General features: G+C 43.7%; 1 protein-coding gene across 1 annotated transcript in view; it reads left to right on the forward strand.

The window, feature by feature from the left end:
* LOC120843257 overlaps window positions 1–22,117 on the forward strand; it is a 91,061-nt gene extending 68,944 nt beyond the window's left edge. The window contains exons 9-11 of the mRNA XM_040214553.1: window positions 18,609–18,694; window positions 18,765–18,839; window positions 21,969–22,117. Of these exons, the coding sequence (XP_040070487.1) occupies window positions 18,609–18,694; window positions 18,765–18,839; window positions 21,969–22,117 (310 nt within the window). The remainder of the gene's footprint in view (window positions 1–18,608; window positions 18,695–18,764; window positions 18,840–21,968) is intronic.
* The last annotated feature ends 3,554 nt before the right edge of the window (window positions 22,118–25,671 follow it).

Below are 25,671 nucleotides of genomic sequence, written 5' to 3' on the forward strand. Positions count from 1 at the left end.
TGACGAGTTGTGTCGCAACCCCTCTTCTCCATCGTGCAAGCACATATCATGTCATCGAGCCCGTGCATGTCTCCAGATAGCCAATCTGTTCTTCCAGAGTTTGATGGTGTCGTATGCAGCTATCACATCTTCCATCGATTGCTGCCTACGGTCCGCATACTCTTGCCTTCGAAGAGCCAACCTTTCCTCCTTGTTGTGAGCGGTTTCGTGCAGACCGCGTCGTCGGTGCGCTTCGGTTTGCCATTCTCACATCCTTCGTCCGTTGTCGCGTCAACAACGGCGCGTCCTTCGAAGAGCGGGAAAAGACTATTTCCCTCTTCCATAAGAGATAATGTGGACGTAACGAGCGAACTAACGTAATGAAAGAGCAAGGTGGGAACCGCGTCACGACCCCACGAAACCAGCCCCGTCCAAACCGGAGCCCTCCAAACGAGTGACGACTGCATGCTCCAGTGCAATAAATGCGGCGCGTTCAAAAGAAAGCTTGAAGTAAGAACATTATTTTTTAGGAATAACTTTATCAACTGCGGCTAACTTCATACTACAAACTGTAATATGTGAATAAAAAAAAGTGACATTTTAAAATTTAATTATTAACTTTTAAAATATTCGGCTTCCGTTTGGACTCCACTTAGCGAATATGCGACGAACAACCGAGGAACTTCGTCTCCTGATGCTCGTTGGCTTTACGCATGGCGCAAAAAGTGCTGTTCTGACGCCTTGCTCAGAGCAAATGCAGCTGGGTGAAATTCATCACATTTTAGAACGGTAGCTGTTGTGGCCTCTTCCAAGCACTGGAAATGACGTCCGCTGTTCATGTTTTGGTAGTAGTTGCAGATGAAATTGGTAATGAAGGGCGTCCGTCGCAGATGTTGCTAAGTGCTTGAAAAAAATTGCCCGCCGCCCGCTGGAATCGAACCTGCACTCTAAGAAGAGGAGAAGGAAAAGGGTAGCAACGGCGCGTTTACGTTTCTTCTACGGACACGCGCCCCCAGACTGAGAGGACAAGAAGGGAGGAACGAGACGGTTTTCTCCTTCTCAACGCAGACGGGAGAAAGATGTCGCACTCCCGAATCATCTTCTTTCATTTTCGCTTTTCCAGCACGTAGCGCACGTTGTTTAATGAACTTCGCTTAGTTAATTGAGCTTCATCGGCAGCAAAGCGCGCCGGTCATTCCGTTTCCCAGCTGAAACATGCAGAACATTTTGGTTGCATTGACGTTTTTAACGCTAATCTTGCCTAGCGAGCAAACGAAATCGTTAGAATTAAACTGCGAAATTCCGGAGCAGTGAGCAGCGCTACGTAAACTGGAGCGAGCTGGCCATTTCCGGATTGCGGAACCATCCGGAACGACATGGCGACGTTGACGGCGTTATGCGCGTTATGCGTTATGAAAAACGCGGAAACTGCTTTCAAAACAGGAAGGTTTTGCTGCCGGGTGCCTGCGCATCTTCCGTGCTGCATTCGGCTCTGTTTCCTGATGCCGAGTGCCAACCGACCATCAACCAGGTTTTGCATTTCCGCGTGTCAGCAACATAGCAGCAGCATCGTGCTGGCAGTGTCGTGACTTGTGAGCGCAGTCTAATTGTCGCCGATGCGAGCGTGTACCATGTGTTAGCGTATCGTTGATTTAACAGCATGCAAGGTGCGATCACGTAGACTATTGGGCGTTGATGCCGCAGGTTGGGCCGTCGTCGGATGGGGCGGGGTGTCGCAGGTTGACATTATGCTTTACATTAAAGAGTTTTACGATGCAATCGATTGACCTGCGGATAGTCATGTTGCAACGCTGGTCTGAACCGTAGCTTATATCGTACGGCAAATGTGACTGTCGTCTGCGATATCATATTGTCCTCTCCGCGAGAGCGATTGCGGCCCTGGGGGAGGACTGAACAGTCTAGAAATATGACAGAAACTACGTATATGAAGAAATTGGAATTTACCATTAACGCGGGGGATGGTACGTAAAATCGATAAAAATTTATTTATTTTGCTTTTAAAATAAACTACCGGTTCGTGGAGAAACTGCACTCTGTAGCGGCGCGCTGGGATGAGTGGCAGTAGTTTTCGAGCCCACCACGGCGTAGCTCCGTGCACATAATCCCTGCAGCAAGTCTAGGCTTTGTCTGCATTCATGTTCGTTGAAAAGCGAAATTTTTCCCATGAAGCATCGCTTCCAGCTGAAGGAACACCCCTCTACAGAGATTAATTCAAGGCGACAATCGCGAACGCACGGGAACAGCACAAATAGAAAAACAAATATTACAATAGAAAAGCTGGCGTCCATTCGAGACATTCTACAATATTTGTGAGGGGAAGCAAACGCATGGGTTGGAACAGAAGCGCAGCAATTGAACCTTCTTTCGCGTCTCGGGATATTTTTTTGGACCGTGCAATGAGCCAAGTTGGAATTGCAGTACCTACCCACAGCCATTCCATCAGCCTCAAGGTCGGGCACAAAACAATATCAACTGCGTCCGAATCGACAGCCAATCGAGAGGAAATACGATACATCATCTCCCAAGCACCACGACGCTGGACGATATTCAGTGACTCAAGGCCGGCATATAAATATTAAGTCACATATGAAATACAACGCGTATGAACTGATGGTTTACCAGATCTGTTGTTTCTGCCACGAAGCACACCAAAAGGGTCATCAAATATATCTTCAGCGGATACCAGGTCACTGTGCTGCCGCCGGAAAAGAGGCAGGAGATAGTACCGCAAAATCAGCTAACAGAGGCAACAAAAAAAATGTATACCATACTCCAGATGTGACACGAGCGCTCAGGTTTACAGCTTAGCAAAAGCAATATCACTGGAATACTGAACGTATGCGAACTACCACCACCCCAGGCTATAATCTCTGGACCTTCAACTTAAATTCCCCGTTCCATCTGGACTTCCTAGAAAATTGGGGACTGTTCAGCACCGACTGTACCAGAGCGTAACATTCATCCGCAGTTCCTTGGCTGGATTGGAAGGACAGACGCCGCACATTGCACCAAATGTTATGTCTAAAGTTCTATTGAACACATCTTATGTGAAGGCCGTCAGTTCAACGAGGAACGTCAAGTGCTACGACGAAGTTTAATGAGGATCGACTCGAGGCTTTTCTGCATGTTCAAAGTTTTCTGAGCCTGGGACACAGTGGACCAGTTCATAAGGACCACGAAGGCTTTAGCAACATTCCTTTCTAGCACGAATTTGTCGTCCACTCGGTAAATACCTGGAGATATGTGTGGACCAGTAAACACTGAACCCCGGTCATGGACAATTTTACCTCATTCTTCCTTTTCATCTCTGTCGCCCTCCCCCCCCCCCTCCCCCTCCTAGTAAAGAGCAGCAAACTAGAACCTACGTTCAGGTTAAGCCCTCTGTATTTCCTCCATAAATCTATGCATCACTCTTCTAATAGTCTAAAGACTAAAGTTATTTTAATACTATAGTATTGTATCAACTATCCAATCACGTTACACGTTACTCGTTACTTGCAATTAATATTTAGTTTTGTTTTAGCTTTAAAACAAATTTCCTGTGGTTGTGGGAACAGCGCCGAAAAGGGGAAATAATATTTTCTTCGCGGCAACAACGTTCGTCCAATCAAAATTAAAACAAAAATATCGATACGACAATCTTTATAAAAATATATTAAATATTATAAGATCACGCTACAAAAGTTTCATATTTCTCGAAGTTGGTATCCACGGCTTATCGTTCCCGAATAATATAGAAATCTAAAATAACGCAAAATAGTCGTTCATTAGTATTTGAACGCAACATATAAACGCATTTTGATACATTTATAGGAGGTAACAAAACTCAGCAGAGCGTTACTTTTTGAAGAACAAACGTGTAAATTGTGCTTATTTTCATTAATGGGTACAACACTGCTTTGCCCCACGACGTCTTCATCCGTCTCTGTGGTAGGTGAGCATATCGCTGCTTATCTGACATGCCAAGCAACAAACAGCGGCAAGAATGGCGACCGCGCCACTTTTTACAGATATATAAATACTGCTTTAAAGACGCCGTTTTAGTCAGCATCTGTCATTAATTAAAGCCAGCAGAGTGTAGTAAGATTTTAGTGAGGCAGCAAGGTGGTAGCGTTACTCAAGCATCTCACGCCGCACAGTGCGTTGATAGCAAGCCAAAGTTTTACGGCACCCTAAAAAAAAAAAGCACGAAGAAACGCTTTTACGGCTAAAGTTTCTAAAGTTGTGCGATGTAACTTCAGTCACTGCTCATGGGCGAGCAGAAAATGAACGAAGAAAAGCCATCGGCGCCCAGAGAGCGAGCCGATCGGAGTTACGACGGTCGCTAGGCCTAATCTTTATATCAGGTTGTTTACTGAATATATAAATGGATACAATACAATTAGATGCCCACGTCCTACAAAAATATTATGCTAAAAACAAAACAAAAAAATAGTGGTCTCGGTACAACTTCGTAACGTGAACCCGGGTACAGAAAGAAAAGAAAAATCCCTCTGAGAACACCGGCGTCCCTCAACGACACCGATATCGCCAAGAGGGTGCGCTGCCATATTGAAAACAGTTAATTCCTAACGCCGTTCTGTCAAGGACGTCATGAAAACGAGTGGAAGTGATCGTCTGGCGGAAATTCCATTGAGAGTAAGTACTGTGTTGCTACATTGCGTTCCTGTTCCGGTCCCCAGATATAGAGAGGACTAAAACTAATGTATATAAGAACAACGCTCAGCAATTATAGATGACTCAATATTAATCGAAGCTTTAGAGCTTATACATAAATTCTCCGAACCGACATTATACTGCCTGCCAAAATCGGTTTCTAAAGTATTTCGCTGCGAGTTACTACAGATATGGTTGAGTGGTGGAAATTTTGGGTTAAAATATCAAATGATGAACTTCACTAGTATAATGTTCCAAGAGGCAGACAAGAAGGAAGACGACGATAGGCCAGGATATATCAAGAAGAGGTGGATGAAGAGGTGGATAGAATAAAAACACCAGTTTTAATCTTGACGCGTTTACGAATCGTTACACTTGGCGCAGTCGACAGGATTACTTGAAAGATGTGGACTTACTTAATTCTGACGGTTGGCGAAGAATGACAGCTAATACTGGAGGGCTAGCAGCTGGACGGTGAGGAAACAGTTCCAATGGCCTGGGAAGCTAACAACATGGAACTTATCTCCTTCACCGCCGGGAAAGCGAAGTTGTCGCCGAAAGAGCTTCCTCTAAAACGGACGGTGAAACTAAACATCAGAGTGCAGAAATTACAGGAGTGGTTTCAGAAGTCGACCACTACTACTTGTCAAGTGATTTAGGCTGGGGGAGACATGACATCGGTTGTTGCTCAACTGCTACAGATGCAAGTATCTCAAATGGAACAGCAGAGGCAGTTCATGACCACCATGTTAGAAACTATGAGAGTGCAACAACGTAGGCGTGCAGAGACCGTAAAGCCAGATATGTTCGACGGTGAATCTCTAGCTGCTTCTACGTGTCTGGACTTCTACGAATATGCCTGTGAAAAAAAAACGCTGGACAGAAAACAGCGAGCGGATCAAGAATTTAAGGCTCTTTCTCGCGGCTGTCCCTATTCGCACCCCGAGTGCGGATAGTGGTGGATTCTTATCCGCACTCCGAGTGCGGATTATGTTGGCTTCTTATCCGCACTCCGAGCCTCCGAGTGCGTGAGTGCGGATTGCGTGCGGAGGCGCGGACTGGCGCGGACGCTGTACCGGGGGCACCGGGCAGCCGCAGCACCGGGGCGGGGGTGGCGGGGGTACGAAAACGTTGGCACGAAGCCGTTGGATTTTCTTTACCTGCACTCCGCGTGCGGCGCGATTATGTCGCGGGAAACTATGAACACAGTGGTTTAGAAGTTCTCAACTTTGTGTTGATTCATTGGCGTGTTGGCAGCCCCGACGAGCGTATGGAAATATTGGCGGTTCCGGTTTCATAATTAAAATAATTTCAAGGAAATGTTTTTTGTTTTATAAAAAAAAAAAGAAAAATTAACATTGGGTGGTGCGCTTCAGATGAAACGTTACTCACGCCTCGAAGATCGGATAGAGGCGATCAAGTGCGTGTGCGTGTGCGTGTGCGTGTGCGTGTGTGTGCGCGTGCGCGTGTGTGTGCGTGCGTGTGTGCGTGTTCCCAAACACATCAACTTTACAATCCCCCCCCCCAAAAAAAAAAAAAAAAAAAAAGTTCTGGCGATATTTTTTTTTTTTGGCCGGTTAAATATTTTTATTGACGAAAGAAGAAAGAAAGAAACTACAGCAGTGCTATTTGTGACGTGTATTGTCTTGTGCTTAGATGATGGGGGCAGTGGCTTAGGAAAAAAAGGGGGGGGGGGGGGGGGAGGGGGTAAGGAAAATCAGTCATTTCCAGTAAACAATATTATTAAAAAATGAAGCCCCCCCCCCCGGCTCAATCTTCTGAACACTTTCAACACTATTAGATGAGGGAATGCCTGATAAGTCCCCGGCCCTTTGTTACTGTAATTTTTTTTAATATAAAGATTTGCGCTTTTGCAAGTAGACGACGATAGATGTGATGGCTGTTAAAAGATGTTTTTGTGTGGTTGTGTGATCGAAGATGTTAAACATATATGCCGAGGGTGCCGAACACTGAGCTTGCGGGTTTTGGGCGTGGCGGCAGCTGAAGTTTGGAACATGTCTGTGTGTGTGTGTGTGGTCTGGGGCGGGGGGGGGGGTAATTGTGTACTGAAAATTGTTTGCTAGCCGCCCACCGTTCCCACATTACTGCCCCTATCCACCACACAATGTTAATGTGCTGACTGTGGCGAAGGCGCGTTATAATACAAATCTTAAACCAGCTTCCGTTTTTTTTTTTTTTTTTTTTTTTTTGCAAATAATGATAATTTGTTTAACAAAAAAAAAAAAAAAAAAGGATACTGAAGGAACAATAGGATTGCTTACGTCCTGTGTTCGTGCTTTTTTTCAAGCCCCCGAGGCGCGAGTACAGTTCAGTCTCTACCCAAATACACCATCTAGCGCTAATCAATTTCGAAAAAAAAAAAAAAAAGCGATTATGCATTTGCAGTGATGTTTAGAAATGAGCTAGTCGGTGGTGCATAGTGAACATATAATCAAAACAGCGAAAACGAACACAAGGACAAGTAGAAGAAGGGACACAAACACAGCGCTGACTCGCGTCTTCTTATGTTGATGTGCTTTAAGAAGACAAAAAAGAGAGTCAATCGTGAGTCAGCGCTGTGGCTGTGTCTCTTTTTCTACTTGTCCTTGTGTTCGTTCGCGCTGTTTTAGTTATATGTTTACGATTATGCATTTGTTTGAAATTGAATTCATTCTGAAACACAGGTATCCTCCCAATCAAACACCGCACAACCACTAATATTTCTATGAAATCGGTGCTGCCAACTTGCCAATGTCACACCACGAACATCGTAAGTCACTATGTTCAAAGTTTCCCGCGTCCAAGTCGCGCCACGCCACACGCCAAGTTCTTCGCACCACGCACTCGGAGTGCGGATAAGAATCCAACGCAATCCGCACTCGGAGTGCGTATAAGAATCCAAAATTATCCGCACTCGGAGTGCGGATAACAATCTACCACTATCCGCACTCGGAGTGCGAATAGGGACAGCCCTTTCTCGCAGGGAATGCGAAAAAGTGGTACGAACTTCGTGTGGCTGAGCACACCAACGCTTCGTGGGATATGTGCAAAGAGAGCTTCACGAGACCTTTTGACAAAAATGCGGTTGAACGGTGGGATGAGGCAATATTTTACAAACATAAAGGAGGCAGCCTACTAGATTACTTTCATGAGAAGCGGAGACTTCTACAGCTCGCCGATTCTAATTTACCCGAAACATCGATCGTCCCACTCGTCATCCACGGGATGAGCAGAGATGGACAAAGACAAGCGCAAGAACATTCTCCAAAGACCATCGAGGACCTTCTGTATTCACTGAAGGGTGTGTTCCTGGACCAATCTATTCCCTACGGACAACAACGACACTAACGAACCCCAGAAGCGCGATCGTCGACACCCACAGCGGCCAAAAGCTTCCTGTAAACCAGGCAAGTAACAAGCCTTGGATGAACGCAAGACCCAATTCAGCCAGCCACGAAACACGTGCGAATGCACGCGTGTGCCACCACATCGTGGAAGGGCCACAATGCGCGTGCTACGATACATGCCACCGCATCGTGAACAGCGGTGCTAACGACCAGCCGAAAAACTAATAAAAGAAGGAGCACAGTCCCTCCCGATGACGAAAAAAGCGACTGTCTACTCTGTTAAATACATCCTTGATGCCCCTGTTATCATCAGTGGGAGACACGTGGATGACTTAGTTGACACTGGAGCATTCATCAGTCTTGTCAACAAGAATATCGTGGACCCAGAAAAGATACGAAGTGGGCAACCCTTCTAAGTTCACAGCTATGATGGCATTGTTAAGCTGATGCAAAACTAGACGATGTTGGAAGTCGAGTTTAAGGGAAAGAAAATCCCGGTCGAGCCACTCTTCGCAGAAGACGCCGAGTTCGTGTTCATATTATCACGACCCGATATGAAGCGCTTCCAAATGAACATATCCTGGAAGGAAGATGTAACGCTGGACCACGGTGCGAATAGCCCACCTGCTACTCCAGTTCAAATGCTCAGAACTGTGAAGAGGCCTGAGAACGTACCAACATCATTCCCAGAGTCGATTGTGTAGAATCATATCCACCAAAAACCTCGGTTATTGAGGTTCCATTCAAGCTACGCGACACTTCTGTAGTGCGAAAAAGACCCTACAGCATGTCCCACGAAAAAAGATTATGGCTTAAGCGGGAGCTGCAGGGAATGCTAGATGCCGGGATCATCAGACCCTCGACGTCAACGTTCGCATCTACAATCACCATAGTACCGAAGGCAGATGGCACGTTTCGTCTCTGCACAGATTAACGCCATATTAATTCCCAGACCGATCTTTTCTCTTTCCCTATGCCACGGGTCGATGACATCATCAGCGAGACAGGAGGCTGCTCCTAGTTCTCCAGGATCGATCTATGCAAAGGCTATTGGCAGGTCCCTCTACAAGAAGACACCAAGCGCTTTACTGCCTTTGTAGCACCATTCGACGCGTACGAATATAACCGACTACCATTCGGGTGGAAGGACTGTGGAGCCGGGTTTCAGAAGATGATAAATGAAATACTCAAGAACTTTTTGGGTAATTTCTGCAACGCTTATGTTGACGACATTATCATATATTCTCGAACAAAAGAAAAACACATGGACCATTTCTTTCAGGTGCTCGAAGCACTGAGTACTGCCAGGTTGAGAATCAACACCAAGAAAAGCGAATTTTTCTAAAGAGTACTTTTCCTGGGGCGAGTTTTTGAAGGGAAAACGAAAAGCACGAAAGAAGAATCAGTGCAAAGAATATAAAAGCTGACCAAGCCCTATGACCTACACTCATTACGTGTTTTCCTAGGCGTGGTGGGACATTTTCGGGCATTCCTAAGAGATTATGCTACGAAAACAAAGTGCCTGACCGCTTTGACTCAGAAAGACACTCCGTTTGGCTGGACTGAAGAGTGCGAGAGTGTGTACGACTACATTGTCAAGGTCATCTCTTCTTACCCGGTATTGGTACTGCCTGACTTCAAACTCCCATTCGAACTCTGCACTGACGCTTCAGGCTACGGCACAGGAGCTGTCCTCTATCAGAGACACGCAACAGAGCTTCCTAACCGGCAGTTGAAAGTCGTTGGCTACTACTCGTGCACATTCTCGAAAAGCAAAAAAAACTGCGCCACGACAAAAAAAAAAAAAAAAAAGCCCTAGCTGTGGTGATGGCTTTGAGGTATTTTCAAAGTTACCTCGAAGGTCGTCAGTTTAAGCTTTTCACAGACAACTTAGCTCTTACTTACCTCTTAAGCTTAACCCAACTGAAGGGGCGAATGGCCAGATGGGTGACTGAAATACAACAAGTCTCAATTGAAGTTGCTCACCGACCCGGGGAGAAGCTTCCTGACGCTGATGCACTCTCCAGACTTCTTATTCCAAGCAATACACTCAACGGGAGCATACACCATGCCCGAATTGGGGAAGGTACCCAGCACTTGGAATTACAAGATGGGAAATTCCATGTGCCAGAGTCCATGATTCCCAGGGTTTTACAACTCTATCACGACAGTCCTGAATCGGGAGGTCATGACGGATTTTGGAGGACTTACTGGAAGCTGACAAGGAGATTCACAAGAAAGAACATGAAACATAGTATCGACAACTATGTGCGTACGTGCCACGTGTGCCAAATTCATAAGGCCAAATGCCGACCTCGGGGAGACGAAATGGTGACCCCTCAATACTCTGATGTTCCCTTCGAGACTATTCATCTCGATTTTGCAGAAATCAAAACGAAAAGAAAAGGAGTGAAGAAAACGCAAGCTTTTCTAATTGCCATCGATGAATGCACGCGCATCGTAGTTGCAAGAGCTGGCAAAGACGACACTAACTCTGCCATTTCACTGATCACTCCATAAAAAAAAGGGTGTAGTCGGGTGCATCAGGCGCTCATGCACCCTTTTCCTGAAAGACGCACCCTCCGTTGCGCAGCCAGTGTGCTTGTACACCGACAATGAGCATCCCCCTCTTCCTTAAAAACGTCTAGGTGTACCAATGCACCACCACGCTAGCCACGCTCCCCGATCAGCTTGTGCTTGGATTCCCCCATGGGGGTCATTTTTTGGGTTGGGCAGTTTCTTGGGAAGTATGGAGCTATCCTCTTCCCTCGGTATTGACAGTAGAGTGGACACTATGCTTATTTTAGGCCAATCCGGTCTCCGGGTAGGGTCACGTGACTACAGTCTCCAAGCTAGAGATAAGGCAGAGCACGGCACCTGCCTGAAGGCCAAGGCCACGGATAGCATCCACTGCACTATTAACTTTGGGTCGAACTTTCAAGGGGATATAAGCGACAAATCCTTTCATTGTTGGGTTGCCCCTGAAGATAAGCCTTTGCAAGGGCGCCCCCTTTTGGCCTTGAAGGAGCTGCAATTTTCATACTCATTTCTTTTTCTTTCTCTCCCTAAGCTGAAAGCATGGAAGAAGGGGCGCAGTTGCCGGACCAATAAACCGAAGGCTTTTTTTATCCCTCGACTCCTCTGTCTGAGCGCGGATAACGGCAGGAGCGTGATCATGTGGCAAAGGTTTCACAGATGATGTAGTAGCTTTTTTCGACCTCCGAATGTCTGCTTCCCGGCCTAGTAGCTTGTGTGCTGTGCTGCGACCAGCGGCGCTGCCGTAGATTTCGCCCGCGACAACGTATTCGAGTGTACCAAGATTCCCAGTGTTTGAAAAGTCCTACGCGTATATCGGCAACAGGGGATTTCTTCAAAAAAGCCCAAGGAATTCATGTGATGTGTTTAGTGTTCGGTTCGGCAAATTACTGCTTCTGCCACATCGTGTTGAATCTTCAAGGACCCCTTTCTTTTCGTTTTTGTGTTTGTGTGGTTCTGCGGTGTCCGTGTCGACATATATATCGGATTACATAATTCAAGTCCGGTATTTTCATCGTAAGTGCACTGCAACCTGCTCCTTTGCAACAATTGACCGTTCCGTTCCGGATTACCTCTAGAACTAGGCGGTGTCTATTTTCTAGCAGCCGGGAGAATAATTTCCCCGAAATTCTATCGGCAATCGCCTGCCATTAGCTGTCTACAACCATGTGACAACTGCAGGTGGAATACTGACTTTCTTATTCTCCTGGCGTTTTGTGAAAACACGTTTTTGTCGATACACGTTTTGTAGACACGTTTAATCCGCACTAACGTTTTATCGTCACTCGTTACGCAAAATGCACGCTGTAGGGACATTTTGTCGCGCGTGTATCTTTGAGGCGCGTGCTCACCGACCCAGCCCACCCGTTCGCGCCACTTCGTCGCGACAGTCTGCGGCGGCTCATTACAAAAATGTTAACCCACCTGTCCCACCCATACACGTCACTTCGCGGATACATTCTGGGGCGGCTCATTACAAGAAAAAAAAGAAGAGAAACTAAAATAGAAAAGCTAATCTCAGCTGTCGATAAAACGTCGTTCGATGAATTAATGGCGACTGCCGGTGGAATTTTGTGGAAATAATCCTACCAGCTGCTGGCAGAATGAACACTACCTAAGACTCACCTCCGGTTCTTGTTTGCTTAGTGATCTTCTCAGTTGTGTAACAGCTTCTTTGTACGTCTTCAGATATCACGAATTGCTTGCAACTTGCAGTGTTGTGCCTGTTAACGAAACAAAGTAACGAAATAGCGTTACTCGTTAGTTTGGTAAAAAGTAACGCTTTATCGAACTACGTTACTCTTTTACAAACGTAACGATATACCGTTACCGTTACTTTTCAAAAATAACGAACGTTACTTTTACGTTACTTTTGTGTTTGAGTACATATGTCTGGCAGAGGATGTATGATAAGCCTCCTTAACAAGCTTGGATAAAGCTAGAAATTTACAGAGTGGTTTCATAGTGCTTTGACGCGCGAAGCAGCTTAATTTTCGGCATACAAATTAGGCATTGAAACTCTACCTGATTCTGTCTCCTTTAGTTGATACATTTCATTCAGACCTGCTGGCCATGGCGACGGAGTTTCGTTATTCATGTCCATCTCACGCGCACAATAAGTCGGAGAATGTTGTCCATCGGCTTTTATAAACTACAGCATGCGAACGGGGACTGCTGGAACACAACCAGCCAACCAACACCCCTTATATGATAATGTAGTGATTGCGCAGGCGAGCTGGTGGATGTTAACCATTTTGTTCTTAGCCCGAGACTGAGGCAGGAAAAGAGGAAAGTTTCGAAGTAGAAGAAAAATGAACAGTCGAGGACACGTCTCTAACACAGCTAAAGACAAGTTTATTTGGTCACCTTCTTATATACACTCCACAAACTTCACCACAGCACCTTCCCGATCTCGAAAGCCAAAAGATAACAAAGGTCTCACATCTTTCCACCACAATTGTCAAACGACCTTGACGTTTTCCACAAAGCAATGAACAATAGCTCCCCTCATCCGGAAGACACTTGTGAATCCTTCGCGTACACAGTACACTCTCTCCCTCTACTCTCCGACCCATAATCACAAAGCATCCCGGTAACAGAAGATATCAATCCACGTGATACAAAGGAAGAAACCACTTACACCTCCACAAACTTCACCACAGCACCTTCCCGATCTCGAAAGCCAAAAGATAACAAAGGTCTCACATCTTTCCACCGCAATTGTCAAACGACCTTGACGTTTTCCACAAAGCAATGAACAATAGCTCCCCTCATCCGGAAGACACTTGTGAATCCTTCGCGTACACAGTACACTCTCTCCCTCTACTCTCCGACCCATAAACAGAAGATATCAATCCACGTGATACAAAGGAAGAAACCACTTACACCTCAAGGTGTAAGTGGTTTCTTCCTTTGTATCACGTGGATTGATATCTTCTGTTACCGGGATGCTTTGTGATTATGGGTCGGAGAGTAGAGGGAGAGAGTGTACTGTGTACGCGAAGGATTCACAAGTGTCTTCCGGATGAGGGGAGCTATTGTTCATTGCTTTGTGGAAAACGTCAAGGTCGTTTGACAATTGTGGTGGAAAGATGTGAGACCTTTGTTATCTTTTGGCTTTCGAGATCGGGAAGGTGCTGTGGTGAAGTTTGTGGAGTGTATATAAGAAGGTGACCAAATAAACTTGTCTTTAGCTGTGTTAGAGACGTGTCCTCGACTGTTCATTTTTCTTCTACTTCGAAACTTTCCTCTTTTCCTGCCTCAGTCTCGGGCTAAGAACAAAATGGTTAACCCCTTATATGTACGCCGGTTTTCGTAACAGTCCGGTTCATACCAGAGACTGATTTACTTCACTATCTGGAACAGGACACCGGTTACCAGCACACAGGCTATAATCACTTGCTGCCTCTGACCAGCAGTAGCTCTTAGTTTTTCTGTAAAAAAAAAAAGAAAAAGGTTTCGTGTTTGTGAGTTTTCTTTCCAGGTTTAAAACTTTTTTTTTATCATAATTTTAGGAAATTAAGGACTAATCAAGCGAAACATTCTGTCTACAAAAGTGGGTCAGGAACTTTCAGGCAGCGAGAAGGAGAGCGAGGGTAAAAAAATTCCAGAAAGGGTGTTTCTTTTTTTTGAATCTAGAGAAATGAGCAAATCGGCTTCGCCACTCTAGTCGGTTACAAGTCAAGAAGGTAGAAGAAGCTCCTCCCACAAGCGTGATGCGCCCGCTTCAAATCTCTCCGCAGTCGAAAGAAGAGTTCACTGGAAACGCTCCTTGTTCCGCTTCAATGGATTCCCACTTGTCTCCGATCCTACTTTTTAAGAAAGCGACCTTTGTATTCATTGGAGGGGGAACCGAGCCCCTGAAAGCAGCCTTTGTATTCATCTGAGGGGGAAGCTAACCCCCGAAAGTCGTATTTCTTTCCATCGGAGGGGGAAAACTCTAATCTCCCTCTCGAGGCATCCACAATGCTAAGTAAAAGTCGAAAGCTAAAGCAAACATGTACAGAAAGGCAATACCCTCCTCGTGTGTTGGCCGCGACGTCACGGAAGCGATGGGACGGTATTGGATACGGGGGTGGCGGAGGGATATAGGATTCCCTTTGAGAGGCATTTGCCGCTACCTTCTTAACCTGTAACCGACTATAGTTGTCCACTGTTGTAAACGGATGTCTCTCCACGCCCCCCCCCCCCCTCCCACCGCTGTCCACCTCTGCTGCACAAAGCAGGGGGGGGGGGGGGGGGGGAAGAGGAGGGGGCTGTTACGCAGTCGTTCGTTCAAGCCTTGTGGGTGGTGACACCAAATGTGACACTATGGAAAAAAAAAAGGAGGATGAACGGAATTAGCTGGTAGCCGAAGGTTTTTTTCGCCTTCGAAAAGTGAGTTTTTTTTTTTTTTTTTTTAACTTTACTGTGACGGATGCTGGTTCCGTGCGGCGATAAGCTCGTGCAGGATTTCACCAGTTTTGGTCAAAGTAACGAGTAACGAGTAACGCAATTTGACAGCCGATACCGTAAAAAAGTAACGGAAATACTTTACTCAGTCATTCAAAATACTATCGAGTACGTTACTGCGTTAGCGAAAAATGTAACGCGTTACCAGTAACGTCGCTACTATTAACGCGTTACCTCCAACACTGCTTGCAAGTTTGTACTTGTATACGGAATAGGCTGGTTTATTAAACTTCTATGAGATTTGAAAACAATACCGTGTGTTCGTTTACTCCCTTTTTGCAATCACCGGGGCGCATACATTTTTTACTGTTTTCCTTGATGTCTCAATTAGGTGTATCAAGTTATGAAACGGGTGCATAAAGTGGTGTGACCATGCACCTTTGAATCGGGTGCATCTGTGTTCTCTCCGAATTCAATGAGTGTAGAAAGAGGTGTAACAGTACACTATTGAACGGGGTGCTCCTGTGTTCCATTTGAGAGCAGTAGGTGTAGAAAGGGGAGTAATGGTACACTATTGAGCGGGGTGCATCTGTGTTCCCTTTGAGTGAGGCGGGTGTATGAAGCGGTGCAATGGTACACCATCGAATGGGGTGCATGTGTGTTCCCTTTCATTTCATAGGGTGCAGAAAGAGGTGTAGCCGTACACCATTGAATGGGGTGCACCTGTGTTCCCTTCAAGTCAGATTTTTGTAGAAAAAGGTGTACATGCGCACCACACCAACGGGTGTATGCGTACTCCCATATTTGGGGTGCACATGTATTCCCCCAAAGGGTGTAGTATATGTGACAAGCACTTACACCCCCTATGAATGTACCCCATGACACCCTTTTTTTAAGAGTGATGGAACGAGAGGTCTTCGAGAACACGAAAGTCATTATTTCAGACAATGGACCGGCCTTCCGCAGCAAGAAGTTCCAAAGATGGGCACAGAAAAAAGGAATCACACTTCGATTTCCAGCCCCTTATCACCCGGAAGACAACGCGTTAGCTGAACGGGCGATACGCGGCATCGAACAATTCATAAAAATGTGCCCCGAGCTCACAGGTGGATGGAAATGAGCACTTGCGGCAGCCATTGCCCACCACAATTGTTCCCACACCGCTGGATTGGGATGTAGTTTACATTTCGCAGCACGCAGAGAGAGCCCATGGCTACCTGCCGATCATCTCCTGGGCCTAACCGACAAAATCACGCTACAAGAACAGAAACGCCCCCCACAGCAGCAAAAAAAATATCAATCGTCAATCAAAAGAAATTACGACACATGGCACCTAAGTCCCAGAGATTCAACCCGGCGGCATGATCTGGTACGAAAAGGCCTCCAAGGCTCCAAGGCTGCCTTTTCCGGTCCTTACATGGTTACCAAGACGTGCAGTCAACAAGGCATCCTCAAGACGCTGTACTACATGGGACCCAACAACACCACCGAAATGGCATCTATTAAGAATATAGTTCCATATCACCCCAGGAAGACAAAAGCCACAGCGTGTGTAGTGTTCCAAGAGGTAGACAAGAAGGAAGACCGACGATAGGCCAAGATATATCAATAAGAGGAGGATGAAGAGGTGGATAGAATAGAAGCACCAGTTTTAATCTTGACGCGTTTACGAATCGTTATAACTAGTTTAAATGATAGGAAAGAACCTGTTTCGGGAGATCTACGGCGGCGTAGATTGCCTAAATTTGCTACAGTGACGGAAACAAACATAGTTTGCACTAACACCCCATCAGCTGCCATTTTGGTAGACTCGCTGATGAGCGTGCACCTTTTGTGGCATATACATTTCACACCTGAAAGAGGTTTTTTTTTCTTGGCACGACCAAGTATGCTGACCACCAACATGGCAATATGACGTCACGCGCAAGCCACGTGTACAACGTTTCAATGTTTACGAAATCACAGCCCAGCGTGGGAACATCAGATTCCAGCACGTGCATGATCGTCGCTTCGGAAAGCGAGCGAAACACGCGTTACACGCACGAGCTCTGAAAAATGACCCCAACCAGGAGTCCGTTTTTGAGATAATCTATACACTGAAATCTAAGGGTATGTTCACAGTGGAGTCCGAATAGCAAGCGCGAACCGGATCCGCTCATTTTTTATCATTAAACGCGGGTGCAATTGCATAGGATCTGTAAGCAACCGCATTCGCAATCGCTTTAGGAATGCGGTTCTACCGCCAGTGCTAATCTGCGCAAGTGCTAATCTGAAGTTCAACACATGCTCTATGCTTTGCTAATCGCAGCGCATGGCTATGGTGAATATTTGCGGCGTATTATTGGCATGTGGCCGTTTGTGTTGGTTGCTCGTTCTCCTTACACCTTTTCGACGAGAGGTTTTGCTTAGAGTAAAAGCTGGCAAGTGTTTGATAGACTACAAACCTCAAAGATCAATGGTAATGTAGTGAGTGCGCAGGCGAGCTGGTGGATGTTAACCATTTTGTTCTTAGCCCGAGACTGAGACAGGAAAACAGGAAAGTTTCAGAGTAGAAGAAAAATGAACAGTCGAGTACACGTCTCTAATACAATAGAGACCTGTCCTCGACTGTTAATTTTTTACTTTGAAACTTTCCTTTTTTCCTGCCTCAGTCTTGGGCTAAGAACAAAATGCTCAAAGATCAGTTCTCAAATGTATTCACTGAATTTATAAAACATGTTGCACCACTCTTAGTGAGATTTTACGGTAACTCTGCAACATAATAAATATTAAAAGGTTTCGCGGCGTTCTTAAAATAAAAACACATGCTCACTCTCGATTAAGAAATGAAGTCAATCATACTTAAAGAACTACATTTGGTTTAATTTTGGCGATCACCCAAGCACACAAAAGCAGCACTCAAATAGTCTACTCCATATTTACTCTTTTGATGGCACCCACATTAAGACGTCAGTAGCGATTACTTGTCTTTATGTTTAATTGATACCATGAGTCCGGAACTTTGACATTCAGCAATCCGGCGCTTCTTGTTATACATTCTTTTTAGATGATCAATAGTGTATTGGAAGGAATACAATGGAGCCTTTCGTCTTAGTAGTACCACGATTCCGTAAGAATAAAGAGGCTTCGCATGCCGCGTTTTTATACAGTCACAACATTCGAGACTAATTTAGAACCCTGGCCTTACACTTGAGCACATTGTTTTTGTCCAACAAGTGCTTGCCTGGGATGTTGCAAAGTAATAAACACTTGGCTGTACATTGTGATAGGTGTGAGTGTCAGGCCGAGTTTAATAATACCAAGATTATGGGAAAATTCAAAACGAAATTGGAACGCGCACTACACGAGGCATTCATGATAAGGGCCCATGGCACGAATGTGTGTATTGTGTCCCTTCTTTTGCCTTATCCGATGAGGAGCAGGCTTTTATCGGTCACTCAGCAGTGGCGGCAGGCTTTCCAGGGGGTTAATGAAAGCCCGTATTTGCGTATGTGCGGTTTTGTTCTTCTTTTATGTGTTCTTTTCTGTGTTTTCTTCAGTAAAGTTTAGTTGCAAGTTACGCCTCGAGTCCTGTGTGCTTCTTTCTTTGTCCGTGTTTTTAAGGCGTATTTTCCACCATGCAATATAAGTGCCAACTAGCCCAACTAGCAGTTTTAATAAACATACTTTTATTTTCAGCTTCATTGTTCAGGCGTTCCATCCTAAAACCGCCGATGGCCACAAAATTGCGTACAAGGCACAAGCTCGGATTTATCGGAATGGGAGTATGTAAAAGTAATTGCAAAATTAATGCGCATAGCGCATATTTATATGCATTTATAACTTTTTTTATAGCGTTTCACGACACGTGGGTGATCTACACAGACAGAAAGCGGTGCACTCTACTCCGAACTCCGGGATATCACAACCGTAAGTATTTGTCCTAAATATACTTGCAGGTTCATATATATGATCTCTCGAACGAACACTAAATTTCAAGAAAACGTTACATCGTCTGTGGAGTCAATCCTTACCAACACCAGCAATATAACACTACAATTTTTGACAAATAATATTTTTTCGGTGAAGCTATCTATGTTCTTACTGTTTTCATTAATTCCTCATGTACTCATGGCAATCATCATAGTGCATTTAAAATAGACCACTTTCTATGAAAAATAACCTCGACATTGTTTTGACATAGATTTTAATATTTTAAATTTTCTCGCGTCGCGTTTTTTTTTTTATCCTTTTTTTAGCCAGCATACATTCCGTTGGAGGTATATGCACTAGTTTTGAGTTTTAAGCATCTAAATATGCTAAAAAAGATCAAATGCAGATGTTAGGTTTATGGGTTATAGCTGTATATTTTATTCTTTATTATAATATTATAAGGACAGTTTAATCAATAATCATATCAAAGACATTGATGTGTTAGGCGTATAGTAACAAGTGTGTAATTCCAAACGTTTAAACACTATAACATCGCAACTGCCGAAAGCGGGTTTTCAGACAATTTCTGTTCGTTCCACGATTAGAGAGGCCTCAAGCCTAAACCCTAGTGTTTGAACGGCGCAATGACGACAGGAAGATAGAATAGAAGAGGACACTCTTCTATTCTATCTTCCTGTCGTCATTGCGCTGTTCAAACACTAAGTATGAACCAACTAGCCCACCGCAGTACCTAAACCCTACTCGCGACATAATCTAGACTACGTTAGAAATATCAAAGTATAATACTGTAAAACATTAGAGTAAAATTCAATTCCCTTTTGAAAACCTCGATTTTTAAATGCGAAACGTTATATATTTAATGCGAAATTTTTGTATTTTTAATGCGAAATTCATGTTGATAACAAAACAGAATAATTGTTTATCATCTTTAGAGTCTTAAAACTCAAAACCAATGCATATACCTCTAACGAAATGTATTCTGGGTAAAAGAAAAGCGTGAAAAAAACGCGACGCAAAAAAAAATAAATAAATAAAGATGTTTTTTTATATATAGCGTGCTGAACTCGAACGAAAAGTGAAAACTTTCTCTGTTCCATAATTTAGTTCTCAGTACTCGTACGTGATAAAGGCACACACTTTGCCTAATTTGGAAGGCAATGAAAGGTTCTACACGTTGTATTATTTTAAAAGCGGTACCAAACATACTCGTCTAAAAAAAATATTCGCAGTTTAGATCACAGTTGTTCGCGAAGGCAAGTGTGGAGATTTTTATAAATATTGGATCGATTAATAATAAATAGTAGTTGGAATGTCCTTTTATCGACTTGAATATATATAACAATAACAAATATAGACGCTCTTTTTTGAATACTTTGAGATTGAGAGTGGTTCAAATACGCCACAAACGACAATCGTCGAAACACACCATTGGCATTTGCTCTTTTTTTTAGCATATTTAGAGGCTTAAACCTCAAAACCAGTGGAAACACCTCTAACGGAATGTATTCGGGGTAAAAGAAGAGTGAGAAGAAAACGCGACGGCAAAAAAACATAAACAAAACAAACAAAAAACATTAAGAATGTTTTTTTTTTAACAGCGTGCTGAAATTGAACGAAAAGTGGAAACCTTCTCTGTTTCATAATTTATTTTCAGTACTCGTACATGATGAAGGCACAATCCTTGCTTAATTTGGAAGGCAATGAAAGGTTCTACACGTGGTATTATTTTAAAAGCGATACTAAACATAGTCGACTCAAAAAAAATCCGCAATTCGGGTCAAAGTTTTTCGCGGAGGCATGTTTCGGGTTTTTACAAAATTGGAGCGTCGAATAATAAACAGTAGTTATAATATCGTTTTACCTACTTGCATTAATATCACACTGAAAAATATAGACGTTCTGTTTCGAATACGTCGATATTGAAAGTGATTGAAAAAGCCCACAGACGACAATCGTCAAAACCGCGTCGTCCTTTCCCGCTTCTTTGAGATTTCTTTTCTCCGAAACTAAAAATGTCAGGACGGAGGCGGATGCAGGAATTTCCTGAAGGGGGGGGGGGGGGGGGGGGGGGTCAGGTGTTGGTCAGCGTACCATTTGTTTAGGAGCCCCCTCCCCTCTCTCTCGTTTCACGCCCTAAATTTTACACATGCAGAATTCAAGAGGGGGGTCAGGACATCCGGACCCCCCCTCTAAATCCGCCCCTCTTGTACGACAATAAAATAAATAGGATTATTCTTCGTGGAACATGCGCAACAAAATATAAAAAAGTTGAAGCAAAATAAAAAATACCACTGCACCTCGTTGCCTGAATCAAAATGAAACCACCCATATTTCTCTCTCTCTCTCTCTCTCTCTCTCTCTCTATATATATATATATGTATGTGAGGCAGAGTAGTTTCAGAACAATGGACCGGGAAAATGTAATAAGTCAGAAATCCGTACTTGCGGAGTTGCTTTGCTAGGAGTTTATTGCATGTATTACGACAGTTTCGTCGAGAGGCTCTGCTTCGTCAGGAGATGGCATACATGTATGCCATCTCCTGAAGAAGCCGAGCCTCTCGGCGAAGCTAAACTATCGTAATACATACAGTAAACTCCTATCGTAATACATACAATAAACTCCTAGCATAGCAGCTCCGCAAGTACGGATCTCTGACTATATCTATCTATCTATCTATCTATCTATATATATATATATACATATATATATATATAACCACTTGAATTCACATCAAATACTCGTTCTGCGATTCCCCGAGTAGCATTTCGTTATTTCGCTAGAGCCCACAAAGAACACGTTTACTCCGAACAACATCTAGGAATTGGAACATTAGCTATTTAGGAAGCACTACAGCTAGCCCTAGGTGTGCTTAGACACAAGGTTGCACGCGAATCGGAAGACGTAATTTTGCATCATTCGGCAGTCAATAAATATACCACTTTTATTATACAAATCCAAAACAATTGCAACGCTAGTTGTAAAATTAATTTTGTTTTTTGTTCTGATTGCGGAAAAAATATAAAATTAGTCTGTAATTTTGATTTTATGCCTTGGAGCCTTGAACTAAAAGGAATCTTGTCTCGTCTTCTTTTCTTTTTTTCCAGTGTGCGAATTATTTACAGCTGGTCACCGTATTAGTGGAAGCTTGAACAATTACTGCTTTTTTATTTACACTATGTATTGTAAGGAACCAGCGAAGAAATTTACGAGTTTGGGCGACTGTTGGCCACCTGCAAGACAACCAAACCCTTAGAAATATTTCACTACAGCTCTAACATGTTTGCTGCTGTAATAACTCAATAAATACAAAATATACCTTTTGGAATGCTGTATTCGTATTTTATATATTAGGACAGTATTTTCTCTCTCCTGAGAATCAGATGTGCGTGTAAAAAATAAACAATTACGAACTATTAATTAGTACCATATATAGTCGATTGTAGTTACAAGTGAGGAGCTGCAACAAAGATGGTGAATACCACTTAAAAATAAGCTCGAGGTTACGTATTTTGTACTGTGTCTTTATAGTTTAGCATGCATTCCTTTTAGGGATGTCGCGAACCACCCTAGGTTCGATTTCGAAAGGTTTCGATATTTGCGAAGCGAACTGAGATTCGATTTCGAAAAATTTCGATATTTTCGTACCGACCGAGGTCCGATTTCGAAAAATTCGCAACTTTTGACCACAGCGGAGTTTCGAATTCGAAAATTTCGAAGCTTTCACGGTTTCCAAAATTTCGATTTCGAATATTTCAAATATTTTTTTACTTCAGGTTCGATAAATTCGAAGATCTCGAAATTTTGTGTAAAAAAATTCGAAAACTTCGAACGCTTCAAATTTTTATAGACACAAAGTTCGAACAATTCGAAGATTTCGAATTTCTTTTTGCATAAAGTTCGAAAAGTTCGAAGGTTTCGATTCTCTTTTAACGCTAAATTAAAAAAAAAATCTTTGAAGATTTTGAATTTCTTTTTAGTCCAAGTTTTCAAAGTTCGAAATCCGATTTTCAAGTTTTTCCACAGTTTCAGTTTCAAATGACGTTTTCACGACGTACTGGTTTTCATGAAATCAAGTTTAGAAAAGTTAGGGTGTGATATCTAGATTCTGCGAAGTTGGTTAGTGTCCCGGACGTGCTAGAATATTTGCCAGTGCAGAATTGTGACCGCCAGCCCGGGGGGGGGGGGGGGGGGGGGTCTTTAACCTGCATTACGCAGTAGTGATTGCACGAACACACTGTTTTACGAGACTCATCCAGTTCGAAACGGCCAGAACGAGCAGGAGGTTGAGGCTCAGAAAAACCTTGAAGCGACCTGGCAAACTACCTCGCCACCCCTTGCACGCTGGTAGTAATCCGATCCAGTGAAGTTTATAATTGTCCTGGAGGTTTATTTTCTGGGACGGAGGAATCGCCTCGCAAAAAGCAGAAAAGCCGACACAACTCGAGCTCGAGGAGCGTTCTACCATACAAGTGGCGTCGGAAGAGGAAAAACGGGGGGAAAGAGGGTAGCGAAGGGGGGCGGGGGGGGGGGGGGGGGGGGGGGGGGGGGAGCTTCAGTCTCCTTCTCCCCCTTGCAGGTATTTCGGACTGTTAAAGAAAACAATACGGGGAAAGAGGGCGTGGTCGAGCTTATTTTAATCTGAAATTATTTATGCATATGTATGGCTACTGTCGCTCTTCACTGCATAAAAGGTTGCGTAGATGGTCATTGTTAGAAACTCGTTGTCAGAAGGCACTGCTCGTCACATGCTTAGTGGTTCGGAAGTTCAAAGCTGTCTTTTCGACCTAAACACCTGTGCCGATAGTAACAAAAAAAAAAAGAATAAATGCGGGAATAAAAAGCAGGAGGAAAAAAAAAACTATCAAGAATTCGTCGGAAGTGTTCTATTCTTGCATATTCAGAGATTCAGAACTTCGAAACAAGTCTCTTTTACCAAAATCTGTACAGGCTAAAAGAAACACGTCCCAGGAACGTGAAGCGAAAAAAAAAGTTTTCTTTTAATGACGTGCTGAACTTGAACACTATTAGAAATCTTCTCCCATGAGTTAATTTATTCCTTAACGTGAAAAAACAATAAATATATTATTTCGTATTCTGCAGATGGCAATGATATGTACTGTCTGTGGTGTTAATTTAAATGCGATACCTCAAACAACTTAGACGAAAATAAATATCAATTTTAGGTTATAATTGCATGCAGATACATGTTTGGACATTTCTTCGAAACTCACGTTGAATAACAATAATCACATCTTAAGACGGCACTTACCTAGGCTATACATCGATCATTCTTAAAAAAAGTATAACATATCTACCATAAATAGCTCCGGCTGCAGCGTGCTTCAAATCTGGCACAAACGATAATCGTCAAAAACCCGTCGTCCTTCCTCGCCCCTTCGGGGATTTATTTCTTTAAACCTAAGCATGCCAGAACATCGAAATAAACGACATTGTCTTTCGTAAGGAACGCAGCACCGCGTGTAGAAGTTCGAGAAAAAAAATTACGAATGTACCCCACTACTTGAAATCAAATGAAACCGTCCGCCAATCTTTCGAAGTTCGACGAACGTCGAACTTTTACCTTAAAAGTTCGAAGTTCGTCGAACTTCTGACTTTTCAGAATCCGAAAGTTCGAAACTTTTCGAATTCTCTTGATAAATAAGTTCGAAAGTTCGAAAGTCATCAAATTTTTTGGTCAGTCAAGTTCGAAAGTTCGACAAGCATCGAACCTTGCAGCGCAATAAATTCGAAAGTTCGAAAAAGATCGAATTTTTTAGCGTAATAAGTTCGACGGTTCGAAAAGCGTCGAACTTCTTAGCTTAACAAGTTCGAAAATTCGACCTCCGTCGAATTTTACGATATAGACAATTCGAAAAATCGAAATCTTTCGAACCTTTCGAACCGCTTGATTCGATCATCGAAACTTCGATTCAAAAAAAGTTCGCGGCATCCCTAATTCCTCTCAGGACACCATGCCATAAGGTACTCTATAAAAACCTCATAATGATTTCTAACCTAAGGCTGGTTACTGTGCATATGCTCCTAGATTCTTAGGTCGAGTAGTCAGAAAATGTCCTATTAGTGATGGTTTCAATATCAAGAAGCCAGTAAACGGTGCTAAACTCACCCGGAAAGCATAGAGTCAAACATTACCTTTATCCAGTAACTGACACAAATCCTGTTATCAACTAGAACCATCCTCCAGAACGACTTCCGGTCGGCTATTAGTGCGTCATCTGCAATTAGTTGCTTTTTGTTTAAACAAAATCACCACGACATTTTTTTCTTCTTTTTCGTTAGGATGAAGCCATGGATCTCCACTAGAGGGGGCTGAAGGGAGCATTGAGCAAACAGGTATGCAGCACCCGGAAGAAAGCGGCTTGTCCCAGAAGTAAGCGCTTGACAGGCTTTGCCAGTCAAACTGGCGGTGCTCCAAACAGTGTCCAAGGCGCTTGATCTACTTTTGTTATATCAAGAGAGCCTGCTTCTAGCGCAATAACAGCTCATGCAGGCCCGAGAAGTCTTCTTGGAAGCCATTTGAGGTGGGAATATATCGAGATTTTAGTTGATTAAGTGTACATGCATCACATTCAAATGCCTCATTCTCAAGATTGAATATTAAACGGGATTATTAAAACCCACGCAAAAGACCAAAAGAGCGTGAACCAAAACATTAACTAAACGCACTATAAAACCCAGCAGACACTCGACTTCCGGGACAAGCATCGAACTTCCGGTGGCATCACTCGTGCCCGACTCGGAGCGCTGCTAAGCGCCATCCAGCCCCCAATATTTGAGATCAGTGGA

Source organism: Ixodes scapularis, unplaced genomic scaffold, assembly GCF_016920785.2.
Source record: "Ixodes scapularis isolate PalLabHiFi unplaced genomic scaffold, ASM1692078v2 PGA_scaffold5__190_contigs__length_132052651, whole genome shotgun sequence".
Taxonomy (NCBI): Eukaryota; Metazoa; Arthropoda; class Arachnida; order Ixodida; family Ixodidae; genus Ixodes; species Ixodes scapularis.